This window comes from Bos indicus, chromosome 16 (genome assembly GCF_029378745.1).
Source record: "Bos indicus isolate NIAB-ARS_2022 breed Sahiwal x Tharparkar chromosome 16, NIAB-ARS_B.indTharparkar_mat_pri_1.0, whole genome shotgun sequence".
NCBI classification, from domain to species: Eukaryota; Metazoa; Chordata; class Mammalia; order Artiodactyla; family Bovidae; genus Bos; species Bos indicus.
The window spans coordinates 48,034,718-48,059,150 of NC_091775.1; the positions used below are offsets into that span (position 1 = coordinate 48,034,718).

The 24,433-nt window shown below is 53.5% G+C and overlaps 1 protein-coding gene across 6 annotated transcripts in view; it reads left to right on the plus strand.

The window, feature by feature from the left end:
- Positions 1–24,433, plus strand: part of CHD5 (chromodomain helicase DNA binding protein 5) — a 71,718-nt gene that overhangs the window by 33,449 nt on the left and 13,836 nt on the right. For all 6 annotated transcript variants that reach the window (XM_070768304.1, XM_070768305.1, XM_070768306.1 and 3 more), the window contains exons 12-33: positions 453–584; positions 670–778; positions 2,037–2,228; positions 2,317–2,517; positions 5,886–6,023; positions 6,112–6,233; positions 7,030–7,203; positions 7,562–7,703; positions 9,334–9,465; positions 12,297–12,414; positions 13,735–13,859; positions 14,932–15,163; positions 15,350–15,460; positions 15,736–15,908; positions 16,381–16,555; positions 16,984–17,076; positions 17,285–17,373; positions 17,701–17,834; positions 18,253–18,397; positions 18,751–18,910; positions 21,127–21,206; positions 21,455–21,587. In XM_070768304.1, the coding sequence (XP_070624405.1) occupies positions 453–584; positions 670–778; positions 2,037–2,228; positions 2,317–2,517; positions 5,886–6,023; positions 6,112–6,233; positions 7,030–7,203; positions 7,562–7,703; positions 9,334–9,465; positions 12,297–12,414; positions 13,735–13,859; positions 14,932–15,163; positions 15,350–15,460; positions 15,736–15,908; positions 16,381–16,555; positions 16,984–17,076; positions 17,285–17,373; positions 17,701–17,834; positions 18,253–18,397; positions 18,751–18,910; positions 21,127–21,206; positions 21,455–21,587 (3,110 nt within the window). The remainder of the gene's footprint in view (positions 1–452; positions 585–669; positions 779–2,036; positions 2,229–2,316; positions 2,518–5,885; positions 6,024–6,111; positions 6,234–7,029; positions 7,204–7,561; positions 7,704–9,333; positions 9,466–12,296; positions 12,415–13,734; positions 13,860–14,931; positions 15,164–15,349; positions 15,461–15,735; positions 15,909–16,380; positions 16,556–16,983; positions 17,077–17,284; positions 17,374–17,700; positions 17,835–18,252; positions 18,398–18,750; positions 18,911–21,126; positions 21,207–21,454; positions 21,588–24,433) is intronic.

Here is a 24,433-nt window from a genome sequence, read left to right on the forward strand (position 1 = left end):
GAATCTTCTTGGATCAGGGAAGGAACCCACGACCCCTGCACTGGTAGGTGGATTCTCAACCATTAGACCACCAGGGAAGTTTCTCCTTGGGACTTCTTAAGCAAAAAAACAAAGGTCTATGGTCAGGGGAGAACCATCTGACTCAGCAGTTGAGAATTCTAGAGGAGTCCTCATGACGGAATGGGACTCACAGCCACAGAGGATGGGGAGGACACTGGATTTGCTCCTCTGCTAGCCTGGGGGACCCAGATATCCCTCTGCTTTGCCACTCACCCCGTGCCCTCCTACCTCCTTCCCACTAGCTGTGTGGCCCTTGGGAGTCCCTGCCTGGTGCTGTCCTCCTGGCTGGGGCTCCCAGGAGACCCGTGAGGGTGAGAGGCTTTGCATCCTGCGAGGTGCCCTCCGTGGTGCCTGGATGACCCGCCCTCTTCCATCTGTTTACCGTGTTGCAGCTTCGATAAAAAGGGGGACGTACATTACCTAATCAAGTGGAAAGACCTGCCCTACGACCAGTGCACCTGGGAGATTGACGAAATTGACATCCCCTACTACGACAGCCTGAAGCAGGCCTACTGGGGCCACAGGTGCGCTACGCTGGGGCCCCTGGGTGGAGCCTCCCGCCTTCCCAATGGTCTGAGCTCTGCTCTCTCATCCCGTCCTTTTCCTCAGGGAGCTGATGCTGGGAGAGGATGCCAGGCTGCCCAAGAGGCTGGTCAAGAAGGGCAAGAAGCTGAAGGATGACAAACAGGAGAAGCCCCCGGACACACCCATTGTGGATGTGAGTGGGAAGGGGTCACAGGGTGGGGTTGCCACCCAGGATGGGCCTTGGAGGAGGGCAAGGTCTCTGGAGAACTCTGCCATGGGTCTGTGCACCTGGAGCCGTGCCCATGTGGGAGGGGGTGCTGCGGCTCAGCCCACTCCTGCCAGGTACCTGGTGGGACAGGGATGAGGGGACCCAGCTTTCCCCGCAGGGGAGGCTCACACCCTGGGGTCCTGGTCCCCAGCATCTTGTAGAGTGGCAGCTCCCAGGGGACAGAGAGATTTGAAGGATGGGTCGGGTCTTGGTGCACAAACTGGGGAGCAGATAGTCTCTTCTCAGAGCAGTCTATGAACTTGTGTTCTTTTAGATGAGTGAATTCCAAATATTCCTTTATTTACTTATTTATTTGGCTGTACTGCGTGGCATGTGGGATCTTAAATTCTCCAACTAGCAATCGAACCCGCGCTTCCTGCAGTGGAATCGTGGAGTCTTAACCACTGGATCACCAGAGAAGTCTCTGTAATTCCAAGTCTTTAAATCAAAAAGTGCCCCTCACTTCAGGAGTACAGCAGCTGATTTGCTAATTACACACCATTCTTATCAGTTCAGGGGGAGGAGACCCAGACTTACCTGGGAACTTTGAGCCTACTGGGGAGTGGAAGGTTGGCTTTTATTCCTTTAGCAAACCTCTCTGGGATGTTTGCTAGTACCTGGCCCTGGGAGGCAAAGCCCTACCCACCTGTTCCATGAAGTGCTCATCTTCCAGGGGCTCATGGAAGGTCCAAACAGAAATGGGGATTTGGCTTGGGTCTGAGATGCAGGGTAAGGTGAGTGGGTCTGATACATCAGGGGGACTTCATGGGGATGACAGCCTTGAGCTGTAGACTAAGAGACGCAAAGAGGGTGATGTTCGGGATCAGGCACCCTGGGCAAGCATCAAATGGATGTTGACTCAGTGCCTGCTGTGTCCGAATAGGACCAGTATGGTGACCACAAGCTGGGCTCAAAATCAGAGAATGCAACAATTGGGAAACTGCCCTGATAAATGTATGGGGCCACCCTGGGAGAGCATGTGGGAACACCTAAGCCAAGCCTGGAGTCAGGGAAGACTTCCTGGAGGCAGAGGCATTCCATCTGAGGCCTGAAGGATGAATAATTTAGCAGGGACAAGAGGAGTGGGAAGAGTATTCCAGGCATAAAGAATCATCCAGGCAAGGATGGTGGACCTTGGTGGCCCAGGATCCAGGGTATGTCTGAACCTCTGCTTTTTCTGCAGCCCACGGTCAAGTTTGACAAACAACCATGGTACATTGACTCCACGGGCGGCACGCTGCACCCGTACCAGCTGGAGGGCCTTAACTGGCTGCGCTTCTCCTGGGCCCAGGGCACCGACACCATCCTGGCCGACGAGATGGGTCTGGGCAAGACTGTGCAGACCATCGTCTTCCTCTACTCCCTGTACAAGGAGGTTCGAGGGTTGGGCGGGGCGGCCGGGGAAGGGGTGGCTGGTGTGGGCTGTGGCTGGGTAGCCTCAGCGCCTCCGTCTCCCTCCCCAGGGGCACTCCAAAGGGCCCTACCTGGTCAGTGCGCCCCTATCCACCATCATCAACTGGGAACGTGAGTTCGAGATGTGGGCCCCTGACTTCTACGTGGTCACCTACACGGGGGACAAGGAGAGCCGCTCCGTGATCCGGGAGAACGAGTTTTCCTTTGAGGACAATGCCATTCGGAGTGGGAAGAAGGTGTTCCGGATGAAGGTGAGCACCCCTCCCCCTGGGAAGGACTCTGCACAGGAGCCCAGTCTGCCCTGGGGCGGGGGTGCACAGGGGTTCTGCAGTTTATCTGGGGTCTCTTCTTTTGGGCTCTAGTGGAGGCAGCGGCTGGCGAAGAGTTGCTTTTAAGGCAGGATTACTTGCTGTATTTGTGTCCTGGGGCTGCAGTAGCACAGAGTGGAGCGGGGCAGAGAATAACACTCACCCTCTCACTGTTCTGGAGGCCAGGAGTCTGAGACCCAGCAGGCAGGGTCCTGCTCCCTCAGAAGCTCTGTGGGTGGACCCTTCCGCATCTCCTCCAGCATCTGGTGGCTCTTCCTTGGCCGTCCTTGCTTTGCAGTTCCATCTCTTTGGTTTCTGCCTCTGTTGTCATGTGGCTGTCTCCCTGAGTGTGTCTGTGTCTCCTCTGCTTTTTTAAATTTAATTTTAGTTTATTATTATTTTTGGTGGCGCTGGATCTTTGTTGCTGCACCGGCTTTTCTCTACTTGTGGCAAGCAGGGGCTACTCTCTAGTTGCGGTGTGTGGGCTTCTCGTTGCGGTGGCTTCTCGTTGCAGAGCTCTAGGGTGCTCGGACTCAGTCGTTGTGGTGCACAGGGTCAGTTGCTCTGTGGGATCTTCCCAGATCAGGGATCAAACCCGTGTCTCCTGCATTGGTAGGAGGATTCTTTACCACTGAGCCACCAGGGAAGTTCTCTCTCTCTCTTTTTTAAAATTTGTTTTTGGTCATGCTGCATTGCATGTAGGATCTTAGTTCCCCAACCAGGGATGGAACCTATGCCCCCTGCCGTGGAAGCTCAGGATCTTAACCACTGGACCACCAGGAAAGTCCCAAGATTCTGCATTTCTGACGAAGTCCCAGATGGTGTGCACACTTCTGGTCCTCAGGCTGCACTCTGAGAAGCGAGGACACGGAGCGCTCAGTGCTTCTTGCAGCTGGCACATGGGGGCCCTTGGGCAGCCATGGCACTCACTCTAGCTGCAGTGCTGGGACCATCCGCAACCTCCCCAAGGGTTCTCACCTTGGCTTTCTCCATCCTCTAGGAACAACTGTGACCCTGGGAGATGCCCAGTAACTTTTATTTGGCTGCGCTGTGAAGCTTGCAGGATCTTAGTTCCCTGACCCGGGCCACAGCAGTGAAAGCACTGAGTCCTAACCACTGGAAAGTGAAAGGGAAAGTATTAGTTGCTCAGTCGTGTCCAATTTTTTGTGACCACGTGGACTATAGCCTGCCAGGCTCCTCTCTCCATGGGATCCTCCAGGCAAGAATGGAGTGGGTAGCCATTCCCTTTTCCAAGGAATCTTTCTGACCCAGGGGTCAAACCTGGGTCTCCTGCATCGCGGGCAGATTCTTTACTGTTTGAGCCACTAGGGAAGCCCTTAACCACTGGACTGCCAGGGAATTCTCAATACCCATTTGTTTAATGAGGGTGATAAGCTCAAATGGTTCCAGAAACAACTTCTCTCTGAGCTCACATCGGGCTCGTGCGATGGGCTGGGCGCTTTGCTGATTTAGTTGTTTAACTTATTGTCTTTTAAAAAAATTGTGGTAAAATACACATAACTTAAAATTTATCATCTTCACCATTTTTACAAGTACAGTTCAGGGACACCAAATACATTCACACTTCTCTGCAGCCATCACTCCATCATCTCCTGAGCACTACTTCATCTTGTAAAACTGAAACCCTGTCCCTGTTAGATACTGACTACCTCCAGCTCCTGGCAGCCTCGTCCTTTTGGTCTCTGGCTTTGATTATTCTCAGTACCTCGTGTAAGTGGAATCATACCGTATTTGTCCTTTGTGTCTGGCTCATTTCACTCAGCACGTTGTGGCATGTGTCAGGTTTTCAAGATTGGATAACATTCCGCTGCATGTGTATGAATGGACCACTCAGCCCATGGACACTTGGGTGTTTCCACCTTTTGGTGCTTGTGAATAATGCTATGAACATGGGTGTGCAAACATATTCATTCAAGTCCCTGCTTTCACTTCTTCTGGGTCTATACCCAGAAGTGGAATTGCAGGATGGTACAGTAATTCTATGTGTAATTTTGTTTGTTTCTATTTTTTAAAATTTTATTGGAGTATGGTTGATTTACAATGTTATGTTAGTTTCAGGCATACAGTTATGTGAATCAACTATACATATACATATATCCCCTCTTTTTTTAGATTTGTTTTTCATATAGGTCATTACAAAGTATTGAGTAGAGTTTCCTGTGCTATACAGTATGTTCTTATGATCTATCTAATACATAGTGTGTATATATGTCAATTCCAATCTTTCAATTTAGCCCTCCCCCATTTCCCCCCTGGAAACAGGTTTGTTTTTTACATCTGTGACTCTGTTTCTCTTTTGTAAAAAAAAGTTTATGCAGTTTTCAAAAATTCCACATATAAGCAGTCGTTATCTTTGCCTTACTTCTCTCAATATGACAATCTCTAGGTCCATCCATGTTGCTGAAAATGGCATTATTTTGTTCTTTTCTTATGGCTAAGTAATAATATTCCATTGTATATATGGATGACATCATTTTTATCCATGCCTCTGCTGATGGAAACGTAGGTTTATTCCATGTCTTGGCTATTGTAAATAGTGCTACAGTGAACACTGGGGTACATGTATCTGTTCGAATTATGATTTTCTCCTAATCCATGGCCAGGAGTGGGATTGCTGAGTTATATGGTAGCTCTGATTTAGTTTTTAAAGGAACCTCCATACTGTTCTCCATGGGCTTCCCAAGGTGGCGCTAGTGGTAAAGGACCCGCCTGACAATGCAGGAAAAGGAAGATAGAATGTCTAACTTTTTGAGGCACATACTTAGCTCTTTTAATTCTTGTGGCATTCTTCCCAAATACAGTATTGCTCCCTTTTTACAGGTGAGGAGACTGAGGCTTGGGGAGGTTAATTAACTCGACCAAGGTCTAGCTCAAAATAGCAGTTGTTGCTGTTTAGTTGCTAAGGCATGTCCAACTCTTTTTCGAACCCATAGACTGTAGCCCACCAGGCTCCTCTGTGCATGGGATTTCCCAGGCAAGAATACTGGAGTGGGTTGCCATTTCCTTCTCCAGGGGATCTTCCCAACCTAGGGATCAAACCCCTGTCTCTTGCTTGGCAGGGATGAGTGCAAACTGCCTACAGGCTCCTCTCTGCTCCTCTGATCTCTGGGGACAGTGCTCTGGGCCTCAGCTGACCCCCTTGACTTGGTGGCCCGTGACTTCCTCTCAGTCTCTAGGCTCCCTGAGCTCTCTGGGGGTCCTGTCCACACTCCTTTTGGCTCTTTTGTCTCTGGAGACCTTGATCCACTGCCCTCCCAGCTCTCCTCCCAAACACTCCCCTTTCCCTCCAGAAAGAAGTGCAGATCAAATTCCACGTCCTTCTCACCTCCTATGAGCTCATCACCATCGACCAGGCCATCCTGGGCTCCATCGAGTGGGCCTGCCTCGTGGTGGATGAGGCCCACCGGCTCAAGAACAACCAGTCCAAGGTAGGAGGTGCTGAGCACTGGCCCCTGGAGCCGTCTGGGTGGGCTGGCCACCCTGTGCCCCCTGACGGGCCCCCTGTTCCCCTCTAAGTTCTTTAGGGTCTTGAACAGCTACAAGATCGATTATAAGCTGCTGCTGACAGGGACCCCCCTTCAGAACAACCTGGAAGAACTGTTCCACCTCCTCAACTTCCTGACTCCAGAGAGGTTCAAGTGAGTCAGGGGGGCTGGCCGGGGAGGTGGAGTGAGGGCAGCCAGGGAAGGGGCGTCAGTGCCTGTCTGGCTCTGGGGCTGCTCACTGGGCCTCAGTTTGCCCATCAGTAAAATGGGAGTGTTAGCAGTGCACTGGCACATGCTGAGCGCTTGGGGAACACCCACTGCTGCTCAGCCTGCGATTTTTCTTCGGCTCTAACCCAGAAGACCTCGAGGGTCCTCCTTGGTGCCTGTCCCTCCACCATACCCCAGATTATCCCTGTCCCTCCACAAAGACCTGAGTGATCACATCAGCGACAGTGCTGGGAGGCTGAAGGCTGGGGGTGATGGTGGAAATGGGGGTGAAGATGGAGCCCCAGCCTCCTTGCTTACCTACCGCCATGTTCCTGCTTGGAAAGGAGATTCAGGGTGAAAAATGCTGATTTTGGAATCAGGAGATATAGCTTCAAGGGAAGGCTGGACTGTATAACCATGGGCACCCATCAGCCTCAGTTTCCTTCTCTGTAATGTGGGTAAGAGTCCTAGAGACTGCACGTCCAGGACGGCTTTGAGGACAGAAAGATAGCTTACGTGGCTGAGACAGCTGCAATGTGTGGAGGTGACCTAGGCTTAGATGGAGACTAGAAGGACACTGAGAGCAAGGCCTGTGCTTCCTGGCCCACCAGCCAGCTGGCCTGCCTTCTGACCCTCTGGCAGGTGGCAGGGGGCTGGTTGGCCTTCTCCCTACCCCAGTCCTGGCTCCCTCTACAGAGGGCTTTGGCCTCCTCCAGGCTGTCATTGCATTTTTTTCTTGCAGCAACCTGGAGGGCTTCCTGGAGGAGTTTGCTGACATCTCCAAGGAAGACCAGATCAAGAAGCTGCACGACCTGTTGGGGCCGCACATGCTGAGGCGGCTCAAGGCTGATGTGTTCAAGAACATGCCGGCAAAGACTGAGCTGATTGTCCGCGTGGAGTTGAGCCAAATGCAGAAGTGAGCGGCCTGCCCTGGGTCCCCTGGGCCTGTCTTCTCCCAGAAGGGCCTGAGTGGGCCTTCCTGGCCCATTGCCTGGGATGGGTGAAACAGCCTTTGGCCTCGCCCTTGCCTCCACTCAACTTTTGCATAAGCTTCCTTCTTGGGGTCTCCTCTCAGATTTCACTGATCAGTCCTGTCCCCCAGTAACTTGCTGGGTGATGCCAGGCCTGTGGCTTCACCTCTTGGGGCTCCCCTTGGTCTCTCTGCAACTGTGCTTGGCTGCCAGGCCCCAGCCTCCCTGCAGACCAGAGTGTCGTCTCAGAGGCTGGCATGGCCAGGTGCGTGCAGACTGCCTTTCCTCCTTGCTCTGTGACAGGAAGTACTACAAGTTCATCCTCACGCGGAACTTCGAGGCACTGAACTCCAAGGGGGGTGGGAACCAGGTGTCACTGCTTAACATCATGATGGACCTGAAGAAGTGCTGCAACCACCCCTACCTCTTCCCTGTGGCTGCTGTGGTAGGTCCCCATGGCCACTGTGGTAGGTCCCCTGTGGCCACTGTGGGAGGTCCCCCGTGGCCACTGTGGGAGGTCCCCCCATGGCCGCTGTGGGAGGTCCCCCCATGGCCGCTGTGGGAGGTCCCCTGTGGCTGCCGCTGTGGGAGGTCCCCCGTGGCCACTGTGATAGGTCCCCCGTGGCTGCAGTGGGAGGTCCCCCATGGCCACTGTGGGAGGTCCCCCGTGGCCCCTGTGGGAGGTCCCCGTGGCTGCTGTGGGAGGTCCCCGTGGCTGCTGTGGGAGGTCCCCTGTTGGCTGCCGCTGTGGTAGGTCCCTTGTGGCTATTGTGGTAGGTCCCTGTGGCCACCTTGGGAGGTCCCCTATGGCTGCTGTGGTGGGTCCCCTGTGGCTGCCACTCTGGCCACCATGATAGGGGCCCTTGACCACCACTGTGAGTGCCTGAGGCTGCCATGTTTGGGGCCTGAGATCATGGTACATGCATGTGGCTGCTGTTGGGGGTTTTCTGTGGCCCTCGTGGCAAGTGATCATGGCTGCCATGGTGCCCCTGGCTGCTGGGATAGGTGCTCAAGCCTTCAGCCTCCAATCCTCCCCGAGTATGAAGACTGGGAGGTGATACAGGTCCCCATTGTGCCAGAAGTTTCTGTAAACCTACCTCCGTCCAGTGCTCGGGCAGGCCCTCTCCTTTCCTGGGCCCCTATGTGTGACCATAAAGTGATAGGCAACACTGTATGTAAGAGTTCCTTACAGCCTCAGGGACCCCAGGCCAGGTATCCAAGGGATGACTTGGCTGCACTCAGTCACTGAGGGAGTCAGGGAGGCAGGCCTGGGTGGTGATTGTGATGTGCAGTCCTAGATGAGAGACCAGAGCCCCGGTTAGACACCTGGCCCCAGCCTTGTGGTCTCAGGACCATCAGTGGTCCTCTTGGAGCCCTGGGTTTATCCTCTATAAAATGAGGACAATGATAGCATCTCTCAAAAGAGTGAGAACCAGATGAGAAAGCCCATGTTCAGTGCCCACATGAAGAGCCTGGGACACTGGTACTTATCACCCTCACAGCTGTTCTGGTTCTAGTTTAAACCCTACACAGTTTATACCTCCCCACACCCCCACCTCACCCCCAAACAGGAAGAGCAATGCTGAGTTAAGCGTGGCGGCTATGCTGTGGGTGATGCAGACTTGGGCAACCCCAGGCTGCTCTCACCACTCTGGCCCAGCAGAGCCTTTGAGCTGAGGGTCTTCCCAGCTGGGAGGCTGGGTTGGCCTTCCCTGGATGTGCCCTGCAGGACTGCAGAGGCCAGGCTAGAACCTTGGTGAGAAGGTCAGCTTGCCTCCAGACTGTCATCCATCCATTCACCTATGTCTGGGGTCTTGGTGGAGTGCCAGCAGCGGGAGACAGAGGCCAGGGCTGGCGAGTCTGAGCCCTGCCTGGGGACACAGTGCAGGGAGCATCTGTGTGGCCTGCTCGTATGTTCCTGCAGAGGCTGGCCTGACCTGGGCTTGGGCTTGGTGCTCAGTTCATTGCTGGACCCTCATCCCCCCCGGCCCCTGCCACCTCCCAGACTTCTTTGGTGGAGAGCCAGAGAGAAAAGGGGAGCCCCCACAAGACCCCTCCTTGTGCTGTGTCTGCAGGAGGCCCCCGTCCTGCCCAATGGCTCCTATGATGGCAGCTCTCTGGTCAAGTCTTCAGGGAAGCTCATGCTGCTACAGAAGATGCTCAAGAAACTGCGGGATGAAGGGCACCGTGTGCTCATCTTCTCCCAGGTAAGCCGCCTGCAGGTGTCTGACTGGCTTCTCCACCTCTCACAGCCCATGCTAGTTGAGGGTGCAAGCTGCCTGCAGACCTCAGGGCCTGATGCTATCTTCATGTGGGTTGTGTGTCAAAAGTCACTCCTCCAGGCCTTGGCATGATGCAACCAAGGAGAGCTGGCTGGGTTCCAAGTTCAAGACACTTAGGGCACATTGGCCGTGGGGACCAGTGTCCTCCCCACTACTTGACCCTCCGGCCTGCTCCTGCTGGAGCTTCTGTCCAGGCTGGGACAACAGCCCTCACCCTTCACCCCTGCAGCCCCACTTCCCATGAACCAACCCAAGGTGGGGCCCCTTGGGTTGGTTCACAAGGAGCCCTGTGTTGGGTTAGTTCGGGGAAGTCCTCTCTGAAGCTTGATCCTGAAGTTGCACTTAGAGCATTGCTTTGGAGATGGTCAGAGGGCAGGGCTGTCTAGCCTCAGAGATTTGATCATCAGTGCACTTGTTCCTTTGTCCTTTTGCACTTGTCGTATGTCAGGCTCTGTGCTAGCCACAGGGGTCCAGCTCTTGTTCTTAAGACACAGTCTAGAGTGTGAGATGGAGGTAGACACATGTCTGTGACAGGAGTCAGTGATGCTCCTCAAGCCTGGTGTGAAAAATGCTGCCTGATGGTTGGACTGAGCCAGGTCCATTGCTCAAACCAGAGACTAAGATGTGGCTCCTCTGTGTACTCTGGGTAAAAGTCTGCTGGTGACAGCTGCTCCTGCCTGTAGCCCTTGATCCCACTAGGGGCCTGCAGCAGGCCGAGGGATCTGGGGAAAGCAGATCAAGCCTGTGACTGTAGGCTAGCCTGGACAATGGATCCAGAATCCCCTGTGTTCTGTTTAGTCACTCAGTCGTGTCTGATTCTTTGTGACCCCATGGACTGTAGCCTGCCAGGCTCCTCTGTACATGGGATTCTCCAGGTAAGAATACTGGAGTGGGTTTCCATGCCCTCCTCCAGAGGATCTTCCCAACCCAGGTATCGAACCCAAGTCTCCTGCATTGCAGGTGGATTCTTTACTGTCTGAGCCACCAGGAAAGCCCATGAATACTGGAGTGGGAAGCCTGTCCCTTCTCTAGGGTATCTTCCTGACCTAAGACTTGAACCAGGGTCTCCTGCATTGCAGGTGGATTCTTTATCAGCTGAGCTACCAGGGAAGCCTCCAGAATCCTCTAGTCCCCTGCTAACATAAGACATGATTCTGAACTGAGGTCTTGAGGGACCAAGTAGGGAGAACTGCACAATTTCTAGAAGTTTGCACAAAGAGAAAGTGACAGAGACAGGGCCCTGACATCCAGAACGAGCCTGCAGGGGGAATTCCCTGGCGGTCTAGTGGTTATAACTCCTCACCTTCACTGCCAAGGTCCTGGGTTCAATCCCTGGTTGGGGTACTAAGATACCACAAACAGTGTGGCATGAGCAAAACTCCCACCAAAACAAAAGAAACTCCAATAAAATAAATAAGCACAAGCAGCAAGAAATGAAACAAGAATAACCTAACTAGCAAAAGTGTTAGTTGCTCAGTTTTGTCCAACTTTTTGCAACCCCATGGACTATAGCCTACTAGGCTCCTCTATCCATGGAATTCTCCAGGCAAGAATACTGGAGTGGGAAGCCATTCCCTTCTCCAGGGGATCTTTCTTACCCAGGGATGGAACCTGCTTCTCCTGCATTGGCAGGCAGGTTCTTTACCACTGAGCCACCCGGAAAGCCCCTAACCAGGGAAAGGATCTGCTTAAAATGAAAACAAAACATTTTAACAGATTAGATAAACTCTCAACACTGTTGAAGAGAACACTGATGAATGAGAACCTGGCATTGAGGAATTTTCCCAGAATGCAGCACATAAAGACAAAGATAAAAATGAGACATTGCATGGAAAACACCTTGAGAGGCTCTAGTAACTAACTATTCAATATGTATCCATAATAGGAATTGCAGAAAAAGAACTAGAGAAAATGGTAAAGAAGTTAGATTTAATTAGAGTCTGTAGACCTAGAGAAAGACATGTGGTCTCAGGTCTGAAGCACACTCTGGAGTACCAAGAAATATAAATGAAAACATAAATATGAAAGGAAGCCCTAGGCACATTGTAGGGAAAATGCTGCACTTTTCAGATCTTGTACCTACACAGGAATGACAATTAGACTGTCCTTAGATTTTATCAGCAATAGAAGTGGCAAAAAAAAAAAAAAAAAAAAGGCAATATCTTCATTATACTATGGGAAAATTGCAACTGATAATTTTATGTCTAGCTAAACTATCTTTCAGGATTGATTATGGAGGATTATGGGAGCTTAGAAGGACCTGCCTTTCTCTTCTCATAGGGAGGAGTGAAATCAGGGAAGATATCACAGAGGAGGTGCTGTTTGAGTCCCCTAGACAGTAAGGGGGTGGGAAGAAAGTCCAGGTAATCTGGGAGGTTGTGGGATACAGAGGAAGCACTGGGATATGAAGGCCCAATGGACTGGCACCAATCTGGCAAGCCTAGAATGCCAAGAGGAGGATTTGGGACTTTACTCTGAGGGGTGACAGCAGGGTGGCACATGCTCTGAGCTGTGTCTTAGGCAGAAGGCTGTGGGGCTGGTGTGGGGGATGTGGTGGCTCTGGGGGTTGAGGTTGGAAACTGCATTTTTCTTCAGAGAATGGTCCCAAGTCAGGCCTGCCTGGGTCCCACCTGTCTCCCCACTCAGTAGGTTGCTCTGTCTCTCCCCATCTGTCATGAGGTCCCTGCCCATGACAGGGATCCCTATGGGGGTCCCTCCTCTGTGGCAGCCCCTCAGGAATACCATGTCCCCTGCAGATGACCAAGATGCTGGACCTCCTGGAGGACTTCCTGGAGTATGAGGGCTACAAGTATGAGCGGATTGACGGTGGCATCACGGGGGGCCTTCGGCAAGAAGCAATTGACAGATTCAATGGTACCCAACCTTACCCAGGGCTTCTTGATGGGGACCCCTGTCTGTCTCTCCTCCCAGGCCAGGATCTTAGCCAGACCACCCAATTTATGGTCAGGTTAGCTACTCCTCAAACAGCTGAAGAAAGCAGTCCTGTCCTTAGGTCCTAGTAGCTGGTAAAAAGAATTCATCCCATGGAACTTTCCAGGGGCCTGCTTGGGTGTTTAGAACTCAGAAATTAGGAGGAGGGCAAAAGGGGAGGAAAATTCCTCTGTTACTAAATGAAGCTGGTGCGGAGGGACTGGCCAGCACCCCTGGGATTCTGATACTGACACTAGCTAAGACTGCAGTTACGAGCAGGGCTGGACAGGGCCTGTCCCCGCAACAGAGGCTGCTGCAAGGAGGGACAGAGCTGAGCAGCACTGCCCTAGGGGAAGGACAGAGGAAAGGGCAGGGCCACCCCAGCTCAAACTGTCTCCCTGGTGATGCTGGGAGGCTGGGAGCTGGCTCCGGAGTGGAGGGAACGTCTGACATGGTCCAGCACCTCTTTAGTGGGAGGTTTTCAGAAAGAGATGGAGTGGTCTTGTGCTGCTTCCTGCTTTCCACCCTCAGAGCAGGTCTTGGGCCCTGTGGCCCCCAAACCCAAAGCAGCAACTCCTATTGCCCACTCATGTCAGAGGTAAGGTGAGTATGGTTTCAGGATGTAGACGTGGTCCCAGGGCACATGGCAGTGGGAAGCATCAGGTGGATCCGGGACCTGTGTGCAGCTCAAGCAGGTGCCATGGTCAGTCCCAGGTCACTTACTGAAGGGCCCGGATGGGCCTGAGACCCAGCTGTCTTGGGGCAGTGGGGACTGACCAGAGGGCTGGCCCACACCCTGGAGCTGTGACCCTGAGTGTTCAGTGGTCACTCTGACAGCATCGCATGTGGTAGCTGGGAGGGCATGAAGGATGAGCTCTGCTGACCTCCCAGGGGCCTCACCTTCAGGGGCTCTGCTGGTCTTTGCTGGCTGTTTGTAGTTTCTCCTTTGCCCCTCTGGGCTTTGAAAATCAGTTCATTCTCATTTTATCTTCCTCCTGTTGGGTCAGGGCTCGGAGCATAGCTGTGGGCTATTTGGGGCTCAGGTGGGCTGCCCTGTCTCTGCTCCATGCCCAGGGGCCCCAGGCCTCTTCTGGCTGCCCCAAGCATAGCTGAGGCCGTTGTGGCCTGAGATGGGGTCACAGTTCCTGCCCTCTCCCCGTGATCTCCCCTGTGCCCTCCTGTCTGCCACGCCCTTGTCTCCCATCCCACCTCTCTGGGTATGCCCCTCACTCACCCTACTGGGCACCCGCCTCTCTTCCTCAGCCCCTGGGGCCCAGCAGTTCTGCTTCCTCCTTTCGACCCGGGCAGGTGGCCTGGGGATCAACCTGGCCACCGCAGACACGGTCATCATCTACGACTCGGACTGGAACCCGCACAATGACATCCAGGTGTGTGGCCCCAACACCAGACCCCTCTCAGAGGGTCCCTTGCTGCCCCCGGCTCTGTGGGCGTTCCCTCTCCCCCACTCCCAGACTGTCTCAGGGCTTTACCTCCGCCTGGACCCACCTCGTAGAGTCCCAGTCCCAAGGGCCACCTGGAAGGTGAGCCCCCCCACCATTGTACAAAAGAGGAAACAGCCCAGGGAGGGGAGGGGACATGTCCAAGAACATGCAGCACTCTGTGTGAACATGACCCCTGTTCTGTCCCATCACTCTTAGGATGAAGGCCATGGAGGGAGTCAGGATGAGGGGTACCGGGACCCAGAGGGGGCCAGTTTGGGAACAACAGGAAAATAGAGGGGACAAGGCCTTTGGAGGTGGGGGGAGGAAGAGGCACTGGTGGAGGAGGGGCACTGGAGCTGGTGAGGAAGGGTGGGAGGGTTAAGGGGTGTAGGAGCAGAGACACTCTGCTGTCTCCTGCCCACCCTTCTTGGGACAGGACCAGGCACATACACACATTATACTCTTAGGGCACACATACAAACTCATGTCTCACGCACACGCATGTGCACCTGTGTGCAGTTGCATACACAGACCTTATTACACTGGGCCATTCATGTGGATGCCTGATGCACAGAGCCTTAAACCTGTCCTCATGTCACACCTGTCCTTGCAGGGTAGCTATGCCTCTCCAACAGGTGGGCTCACAGCCCCGCTAGTGGTCACTCCCAGGGAGATGCAGCCCCCACCTTGGCATGAGTGCCATCAGCACCCTGTGTGGCTTCACTACATCAAGTGCACTGGCCACACTGCCCCTCACACCTACCCCTGCACACCTGTGATCACACTGAGTTACCCCTGCACAGGCACCCAGGCCTGTACTAGACCACACACAGTAAGGTTGGGAGTGCAGGTGCCCTGGTGCACATACATCTCCATGGGCCGTCACACAGCCCATTCCATGCAGAGGGTGCTCGTGAGCTCATTCGCATGCCTCCCCCTGCCCCCACCCCCTGGTGCCTGGCCCTGGGCCCCCAGTCCTCTGTTGAACCACGGGTGCTAAGCTACAGGTTGTCCCCAGGCCTTCAGCCGCGCCCACCGCATTGGGCAGAACAAGAAGGTGATGATCTACCGCTTTGTGACGCGGGCCTCAGTGGAGGAGCGCATCACGCAGGTGGCCAAGCGCAAGATGATGCTCACCCACCTGGTGGTGCGACCTGGCCTGGGCTCCAAGTCTGGCTCCATGACCAAGCAGGAGCTGGATGACATCCTCAAATTTGGCACGGAGGAGCTCTTCAAGGATGACGTGGAGGGTGGGTGTCCTGGGTGCTGGGCATGGTGGGGGGTAGCCCTGCTTGAGACACTCCCCTCCCAGGGCACCCCCAGTTCCCAGTCCCTCCTCCTCCTGCTCCCCACTCCTGGCCAGGATGGGCAGGGCCAGGGTGGCATCTCTGGTGCTACCCCCCAGCCCTGCAGCTCCCCATCCCCGTGTCCTACAGGCATGATGTCTCAGGGCCAGAGACCAGCCACGCCCATCCCTGATGTCCAGTCCTCCAAAGGGGGAGCCTTGGCCGCCAGCGCCAAGAAAAAGCATGGCAGCACTCCGCCAGGTAGGGCCCTCCCAGCCCAGCCCCTGTACCCTGGACGGCTGTTCCCGGAAGGAAGTGGGCCCCCAAACCCATTTTGTCAGGTTTCCTTGCGTGCTCCCCTTGGGTGCCTGCGGACCTGAGATGGAGGGGCCGAGGGGCTGTGACAATACAGGTTCCTCTCTATGGTCACTTACTCTTCAGCTGCAGCCCCTGGCGGGGACTGGGAAGCACCATTGTCTGGAACCTGCTCTGGTGGGGGGGGGGGTCCCCTGAATCTGCATCCTGGCTGCCCTCAGGTGACAACAAGGACGTGGAGGATAGCAGTGTGATCCACTATGACGATGCGGCCATCTCCAAGCTGCTGGACCGGAACCAGGATGCCACGGACGACACGGAGCTCCAGAACATGAATGAATATCTGAGCTCCTTCAAGGTGGCGCAGTACGTGGTGCGCGAGGAGGATGGCGTGGTAAGCCCCGCCCCTCCGCGGCCCCGCCCTCACCCCGTTACGAGTTCTCCATTTAAGAAACTCTGGCTCCTGGGTCTCTCCTGAGTGGCTCCTCTCCTTACCTCTCAACTTCCACCGCCCTACGCGCAGACCGTGGGTGCTAATTATTCTAAGTGCAACTTTTCCTTTTGAAACTGGGAGCCTCCTAAGGGCAGGGGTGGCGCTTATTCAATTCTGTATCTCAGTGCCTGGCACAAGGCCAGGGCATACTTGTAGCATGAATGAATGGTTGCGTGAATTACTGAGACAGGAGCCTGAAGAGGAAGGCCAGCTGGGGCTGGGGTGATCGGGGAGGGCTACCTGGAGTAGGCAGGCTTTCCAGTTCTCCTTGAGCCCCTAGAGGGTGAGCCGAGGTAGAGGCAGTGAGGCCTCCGCGGGGGCGGAGATGCCCGCCGGCCCCGCCCTCACCGCGTCCCCGGCCCCGCGCCCTCAGGAGGAAGTGGAACGGGAGATCATCAAGCAGGAGGAGAACGTGGACCCCGACTACTGGGAGAAGCTGCTGCGGCACCACTACGAGCAGCAGCAGGAGGACCTGGCGCGCAACCTGGGCAAGGGCAAGCGCATCCGCAAGCAGGTCAACTACAACGACGCCTCCCAGGAGGACCAGGGTGCGTGTCTGGTGGGCAGGATCCTGCTGGCGGGGAGGACATCCCTGTGGCAGGAATTCCCGGGGCGGGAGAGAGTGGGAGCCGTGTGGAGTGGCTGAGCCGGGAGACGGTTGGAAGGCTTCTTGGAGAAGTGGGGCAGGTAGCTGGTGTGGGGTGTTGGGTTTTGATGGGAACGAGATGGGTAGTGACTCAGTGACTTCACTGCTAGTGGTTTTAGTCAAGCCTCAGTTTCTCTATCTGTTAAATAGGGCCGTTGATGGTTTAAGGCCTGAGAATGTAGTGTGAGGTTGTAAGGTTGTTAAGGGAGCTGATAGGAAGTGCACGGTGGCTGTTTTCATCATCACTGTTATTGGGCTGGGTGTGAGGGGCCCCAGCGGGCTTCTGCTTAAACAGCCCACTCTGTGCCCCTCTTCCTGACCCCCCGACAGAGTGGCAGGACGAGCTCTCAGACAACCAATCTGAATATTCCATTGGCTCTGAGGATGAGGACGAGGACTTTGAGGAAAGGCCGGAAGGGCAGAGTGAGTCAGGGCTGGTGACTCTGGGCTGGGGCCAGGCTGTGTGTCGGGGAGCTGATGATCAGGTTGGGGGTCCCGGGGGCATTGGAACCAGCATCCGTCCTTTGGAATAGGCCCCAAAGGGTCATGCTGTCTGGGGCATGTTGGGGGGTGGGGTGGGTCAGGACATCTCAGGCCCCGCTGAGGGCTTGTGGCGGGGCTGCTCCCCCAGGTGGACGGCGACAATCCAGGAGGCAGCTGAAGAGCGACAGGGACAAGCCTCTGCCCCCTCTTCTTGCCCGAGTCGGTGGCAACATTGAGGTGGGGCCCGCCTGCACCCCCACTTTCCCACTTCTCTTTCCTGGAATTTATCTCATCTTTCAGAGCAAAGAGCTTACCCCTGCTGCCACCCTGGGGTGTGGAGGAGGGACGGGAGGGTTAGGGTTACACTGGGTCACATGCCAAGTGGAGGTGGGGGGGCAGGGACAGACCCTTGGTCTGGGCTGTGCCCCTTTGGGTCCTGCCCCAGGTGGAGGCCCCCCCGTCTCCCCCTGCTTCCCCCCTGCTCCCCCGTCTCCTCCCCTCCCTGTGTCTTTCCCCTCAACTCTGAATTCCCTGCTCCCCCACCCTGCTGCCCGCCTTGCCCAGGTGCTAGGCTTCAATGCCCGCCAGCGGAAGGCCTTTTTGAACGCCATCATGCGCTGGGGCATGCCCCCCCAGGATGCCTTCAACTCCCACTGGCTGGTGCGGGACCTTCGTGGGAAGAGCGAGAAGGAGTTTAGGTAAAGGGGCCGAGGTGGTGGCCCAGGGTGTGGCCGCCCACCCGGAATGGGCAGGCTCCTCTGGACGGGCCAGCACAGTGGGCGGTGTTACTGCCAGGCTGGGGGCGGCCAGAGAACTCACTGCTGTCTGATGTCTGGTAGCTGAAGTCCAGGCCTGGGTAGGGTTCCTGTGTAGAGAACGTGACCGGTCACCTCTGCCAGGGCAGCTGGTGTTAACAGAAGCACAGAGGATCTGGGTTCTCCAGGGGAAGGGCTGTCCCAGGAAGGTCCCCTGCCCAGGGCCCCCTCTGTTCTTCCCTCGGGCTTGACCCAGCAGGCCTGGTTGGGAGGCAGGTGATGGATGACGATTCCGGCCAGGAGGTCCCCCGGGGTCCTGCCGGCCCCCCACTCCCTGAGCCCCAGTCCCCCCCCACCCCAGAGCCTATGTGTCCCTCTTCATGCGGCACCTGTGTGAGCCGGGGGCTGACGGCGCGGAGACCTTTGCGGACGGCGTGCCCCGTGAGGGCCTCTCCAGGCAGCACGTGCTCACGCGCATCGGGGTCATGTCACTAGTTAGGAAGAAGGTGGGTGAGTAGCCTTTACTGGGCTTTTCCTGGTGGTCGCCCATGGCCTGGGTGTGCCCCAGGGGGGGTCAGCGGGCAGAGAGCAAGCGCTTGGCTGTCCAGGGTCTGAGTCAGCTTAGAGGGATGGACCCATCTAAGGGTGGGGAAATGGGCGGTGGTTGGGAGGGGACTGGAGGCCAGGATGACACGTGGGGATGGGTGGGGGAAGGGCTTGGCATGGGGGTCTGCGGTCAGCCTTGGGTGGAGTCGGCAGCCACCCCAAGCCAGGGACACCCCCAGTCCTGCCGGCCACCCTGAGGCCCTCACATATGAGCTGTGACCACCTCCCTTCTGCCTCGCTCCCACCTGCCCAGGTTCAGGAGTTTGAGCACGTCAACGGGAAGTACAGCACCCCGGATCTGATCCCCGAGGGGCCCGAGGGCAAGAAGCCAGGCGAAGTCATCTCCTCGGATCCCAACACACCAGTGCCCGCCAGCCCTGCCCACCTCCTGCCTGGCCCTCTGGGCCTGCCAGGTCTGGACTCCAATGAGGAGGGGCGGGCACCCAGGTCATGGCAGGTGGCAAGGCACCAGGAGACCCCACGTCCTCCTTACATCCCACCTCCACAAAGCTTCTAGCTGAACAAGTATCACTACCCTAAGAGATTTTCTTTTTAATGACAGCTTTGAAATGTAGTTCACACACCACAATATTCAGTCTTCGCGTGCGTGCTAAGTCACTTCAGTCGTGTCTGATTGTTTGCGGCCCTATGAACTGTAACCTGCCAGGCTCCTCTGTCCATGGGATTCTTTAGGCAAGAATACTGGAGGTTGCCATTTCCTTCTCCAGGGGATCTTCCCAACCCAGGGATTGAACCTGCGTCTCTTATGTCTCCTGCATGGGCAGGCAGGTTCTTTATCACTAGCGCCACCTGGGAAGCCAAAAGCCTTTAAAAGTGTATTACCAGTTGTTTCTAGCATATCCATAGGATTGTGCAGCCATTGCCTCTGATTCCAGGGTGTTTTCATTAACCCCCAAAGAAACACATGCTCGTTAGTAGTGACACTCGATTCCTTCTCCTCATGTCTGTCCCTGGCAACCACTGATCTTTCTGTCTCTGTGGGTTTGCCTATTGCGGACATTTCATGTAAATGAAGTGCACCGTGTGGCCTTTTGTGCCTAGCTTTCACTAGCATGTGATGTATTCCAGATTCATCCAGGTTTTAGGGTGTCAGCACTTCATTCCTTTTTGTAGCTGAATAATATTTGATTCCGTTGTTTGGATCCACCACATTTTGTATATCCATTCATCAGGTGATGGATTTTGGGTTGTTTCTACCTTTGGCTATTGTGAATAATGTGGTGAGTAACATTGCTTTGAACTTTTGTGTTCAATTGGAAATAGGTGTTTTCATTTCTCTTGGGTGTATAGGTAGGAATAGAATCGCTGGGTCACCTGGTATAACATTCTGAGGAACTGCCAAACTTTTTCACAGTGACTACACCATTTTACGTTCTACCAGCCGCTTATGAGGTTCCAGTTTCTCCACCTCCTGGCCAGCACTTATCTAACTTTTTGCTTATAGCCATCTTAGTGAGTGTGAAGGGGGAGTCTCATTGTGGTGTTTTACTTACTTATTTTTGGCTGTGCTGGGTCGTCGTTGCTGCCTGGGCTCTTCTCTAGCTGCAACGTGCAGGCTTCTCACTCTAGTGGCTTCTCTTGTTGTGGAGCACGGCTTCTCGGGCTTCAGTGGTTGCGTCATGTGGACTCAGTAGTTGCGGCTCGGGCTCTAGAGCACAGGCTCAGTAGTTGTGGCACACAGGCTTAGCTGCTCTGAGGTATGTGGCATCTTCCCAGACCAGGGATCGACCCGTGTCTCCTGCATTGGCAGACAGATTCTTTACCACTGAGCCACCAGGGAAGCCTGATGGTTTTGATTTCCATCTCTGGTGGCTGAAGACGTAGAGAATCTTTTCATGTGCTTCTGAGCTTTTTGTGCATGTTCTTTGGAGAAACATCATTTCACATCCTTTGCCCTTCCTTAATGGGTTATTTGTCTCTGAGTGTCTTTTTGGTGATCTGTGTGTTTATCTGGGTAAAACATCTTCTTCCCTGTTGTACCCCTCAGGCCTGGGGCATCCTGCCTGTCCCAGGTGACAGGTGAGGCCCCGAGAGGCTCAGCGCCTTTGAGGACATCCTGCTCCTGGGCACAGGTGCCCTCTGGAGGTGGACATGCCTAGTTTTCTCCCTGGCCATCTCCTGGAGGAGATGGAGAAGGCCCAGCCCTCCCCTGAGCAGCTTAGCCCATGAGCTCTGTTTTCTCATCTGTGATGTGAAGTTGGGTAGTGACCACCTCCCAGGGCTCCTCAGAGCATGTGGGCCACTGGCCCTTGGCAGTGACTCAGCATGGAAGAGGCAGGTGGCCAGCCAGCCAGCCTGAAAGCCAGGACCACAGCTGGGCCATGCTGGCTCCCAGTGGGGCCTCCACCCACCTCACCTACTGTTTCCAGATGAGAGGCCCCCACAGCCTGTAATTCTGTCCTATTGGCCCCTGGCTTTGACCTCACTGGGCCCAGGGTCCTCTAAGACTCTCCACATTGCTGGCCTGGCCCGGGCTCTTTGGCTTCCCTGGTTCACCTGTCCTTCTGCAGGTGCCTGGCCCAGGATCCTCTCTGACTCCCCATTTCCTGCCCTTCTCCCTTCTCCCACCCCAGCCCACCTGTCTCACCCTTCTCCCTTGTTCTTTCAGACAAAATGGAAGCCCCACTAGGCTACATGGATGAGAAGGAGGTGGGGGTGCAGAAGCCAAAGAAGCCCCCAGAAATCCAGGTAGAGAAGATGCCAGTGTCTGGGCCCCTGTGGGTGTGGGGTGGGGGCTGGGTCCAGGGACCTTCTCAGGTTTTGCCCTTGGCAGCTGTAAGCCAGGCCTCCCTCCTGGCTCCAAGTTTGAGCCCCCAGGACTGGAGCATAGTTGAGAGCAAGCACTGGGAACCAGAGAGTGGATTCTAAGCCCAGGGCCCCTTCCCTGGCTCCTATTGAGGTCCAGGCCCTGTAGCTCCCGAGTCTCTCCTCCCTAGGCCTTGCCAACTGCCCTGGACAGAGTGGAGGGAGAGGACAAGCAGGAGAGCTCAGATGGCAAGGAGAGGGCCCGAGAGGAGCGACTGGAGGAGATGGAGAAGGCCCAGCCCTCCCCGGAGCAGCTGCTGAAAGGTGTGGGCTTCCACCCTGATGGAGTGTCAGGCCTGTCTCTCCCTGGCTGGGTGGGGGACCATGCATTGCTGTGTCCTAGTGCCGTAGGGCCCAGGATGAGGCGAGAGCCAGAGGCTCAGCTCTCTGAGCTCAGTTCTTTGCATGTGGGCTTTTCCTACTGTACACGTTGGAGGTTATTGGGCTACATCTTATTAGTGACTAAAAAAAAAAAAACACTATTTATTTGGCTACACCAGGTCTTAGTTGCAGCTTGTGGGATCTTTAGTTGAGGCATGCGAGCTCTAAGTTTTGGTATGTAGGATCTGTTCCCTGACCAGCGATTGAACCTAGGGCCCCTGCATTGGGAGCGTGGAATCTTAGCCACTGGATCTCCAGGGAAATCCCTGTTAGTGAGTTCTGAATCAATCACATTGTGGTCTGAACACATGAGTCTGTATGATATTGAAACCTTTTCTTGCTTCATGTGGTCAGATTTTGTAAATGCTCATGTGTGCTTGAAAAGAATATCTGTTCTTTTATTGCTGGATGTAAGGTTCTAAATATGTGCACTAGATCAGGGGTCCCCAAACTCCAGGATCTAATGCCTTATGATCTGAGATGGAGCCTATATGATAATAATAGAAATAAAGTGAACAGTAAATGTTATGCTCTTGAATCATCCCTCGTGTCCATGGAAAAACTTGCTTCCATGAAACTGGTCCCTGGTGCCAAAAAGACTGGGGACCGCTGCATTAGATCGTTGCATTGTTCAGATTTTTTATATCCTTACTCATTTTTGGTTTGATCAGTCAAGTCTGAGAGGCTTATGTTAAAATCTCTGTGATTGTGGGTCAGTCTCTGTTCTCCCAAGGCCAGATTTGGCTTTAGTTTGGAATTGGGTTGTTAGGTGCATATTGGTTCAGGTTTTTTCTGATTTTCTGGTGAAGTGTTTATTTATTATGTAATAACCTTCTTATTCCTCCTGATTCTTTTTACTTTAAGGTTTATTTAGGCTTAAATGGATTGAGCTTACTTTTGGGCTTTTCTGGTGGCTTAGATAGTAAAGAGTCTGTCTGCCATGCGGGAGACCCAGGTTTGATCCCTGGGTCGGGAAAGATGCCCTGGAGAAGGGAATGTCTACCCACTCCAGTATTCTTGCCTGGAGAATCCCATGGACAGAGGAGCCTGGCGGGCTACTGTCTACAGGGTTGCAAAGAGTCGGACATGATTGAGCAACTAACGCTTTCGTTTTCTTTCACTGAGCATAGTGCTTTCAAGGTTCATCTGTGTTGTAGCATGTATTGGAACTTCATTACTTTTTGTTGAGTATATTCTACCCTGTGGATACACATTTATTTTTCCATTCATCAGTTGATGGGTTTTGGGGTATTTCTGCTTTTTGGCTATTATGAATAATGCTGCTGTGAACATCCATGTATAGGTATTTGTGTGGATAGGCTTCAGTTCTCCTGGGTATATACCTAGGAGTGAAATTGTTGGATCGCTTGGTAACTCTCATATTTGGGGGACCTACCAGATTGCTTGCTGCAGTGGCTACACCACTTTACATTCCCACCCACAGTGCATAGGGTTCATTTCTCCATATCTTTGTCAACTGCTGCTGCTGCTGCTAAGTTGCTTCAGTCGTGTCCGACTCTGTGCGACCCCATAGACGGCAGCCCACCAGGCTTGCCCGTCCCTGGGATTCTCCAGGCAAGAACACTGGAGTGGGTTGCCATTTCCTTCTCCAATGCATGAAAGTGAAAAGTGAAAGTGAAGTCGCTCAGTTGTGTCCGACTCTTAGAGACCCCATGGACTGTAGCCCACCAGGCTCCTCCGTCCATGGGATTTTCCAGGCAAGAGTACTGGAGTGGGGTGCCATTGCCTTCTCTGATCTTTGTCGACACTTGTTATTATCTCTCTTTTGGATTTTAGCCATCCTGGTGGGTGAAACGTCATAGCTCAAGTGGTTTTGATTTGCATTTCCCTTGTGTGTAAAGATGTTGAGTATCTTTTCAAATGTCATTGGCCATTTTTATATCTTTGTTAGAGAAATGTCTTTTCAGATCCTTTGTCCATTTTTCAATTGGGTTATTTATCTTTTTGTTATTGAGTTATAAGTGTTCTTTATAATACATGTTCCATATCAGATACATGATTTGCAGGTATTTTCTTACATTTCTTAAGTTTTATTTGTATAATTGAGTTTTAGGTTTATCTTTTGTTAAATAATATATGGTGGGACTTATTTTAAATCTAATCACAGAATCTCTATGTTTTAGTCAGCAATTTACTCTCTTTACATTTATTGTAATAGCTAGGTATCTGGATGAATTTCTGTTCTTATTTTGTGCTTTATATCACCCTGGCCTTTTCTTTTTTTTTTTTTCTCCTAGCATCTTTTGGATTGATCAGAATTTCTTTCTATTTCCCCCTTTCATCTCAACTCTTTTGGAAAGTTTGCAGTCAATTCTATTTTGTATTCTTAAATTTTTAACACGTTGCCTCCTGAATATTATAAGGACTATAGGCAACTTTATCTCCCACGTGCTGTTACTTATTTCGAAACTATAATCCTTATTTAGATTTTCCCACCCTCTTAACAATTTTGTGTTTTCTAGTATGTTCACTGTTGCTTTGTTCAATGTCCTTCTTCCCAAAATATACCCTTCAATGGTGCTTTCAACACATTTCTGTGGATGGCAAATTTCTCTCATTGTATGTTATTTTTCCTTTATATCTTATCGTATTTTTCTTGTATAATAATTAGCAAAATTCAAGGTGGGTTAGGAGTTTTCCCTCAGCATTTTGAAGACGTGATTTCTTTTGTACTCTGACTTCCACTGTGCTAAGAAGGCTGCTCTCAG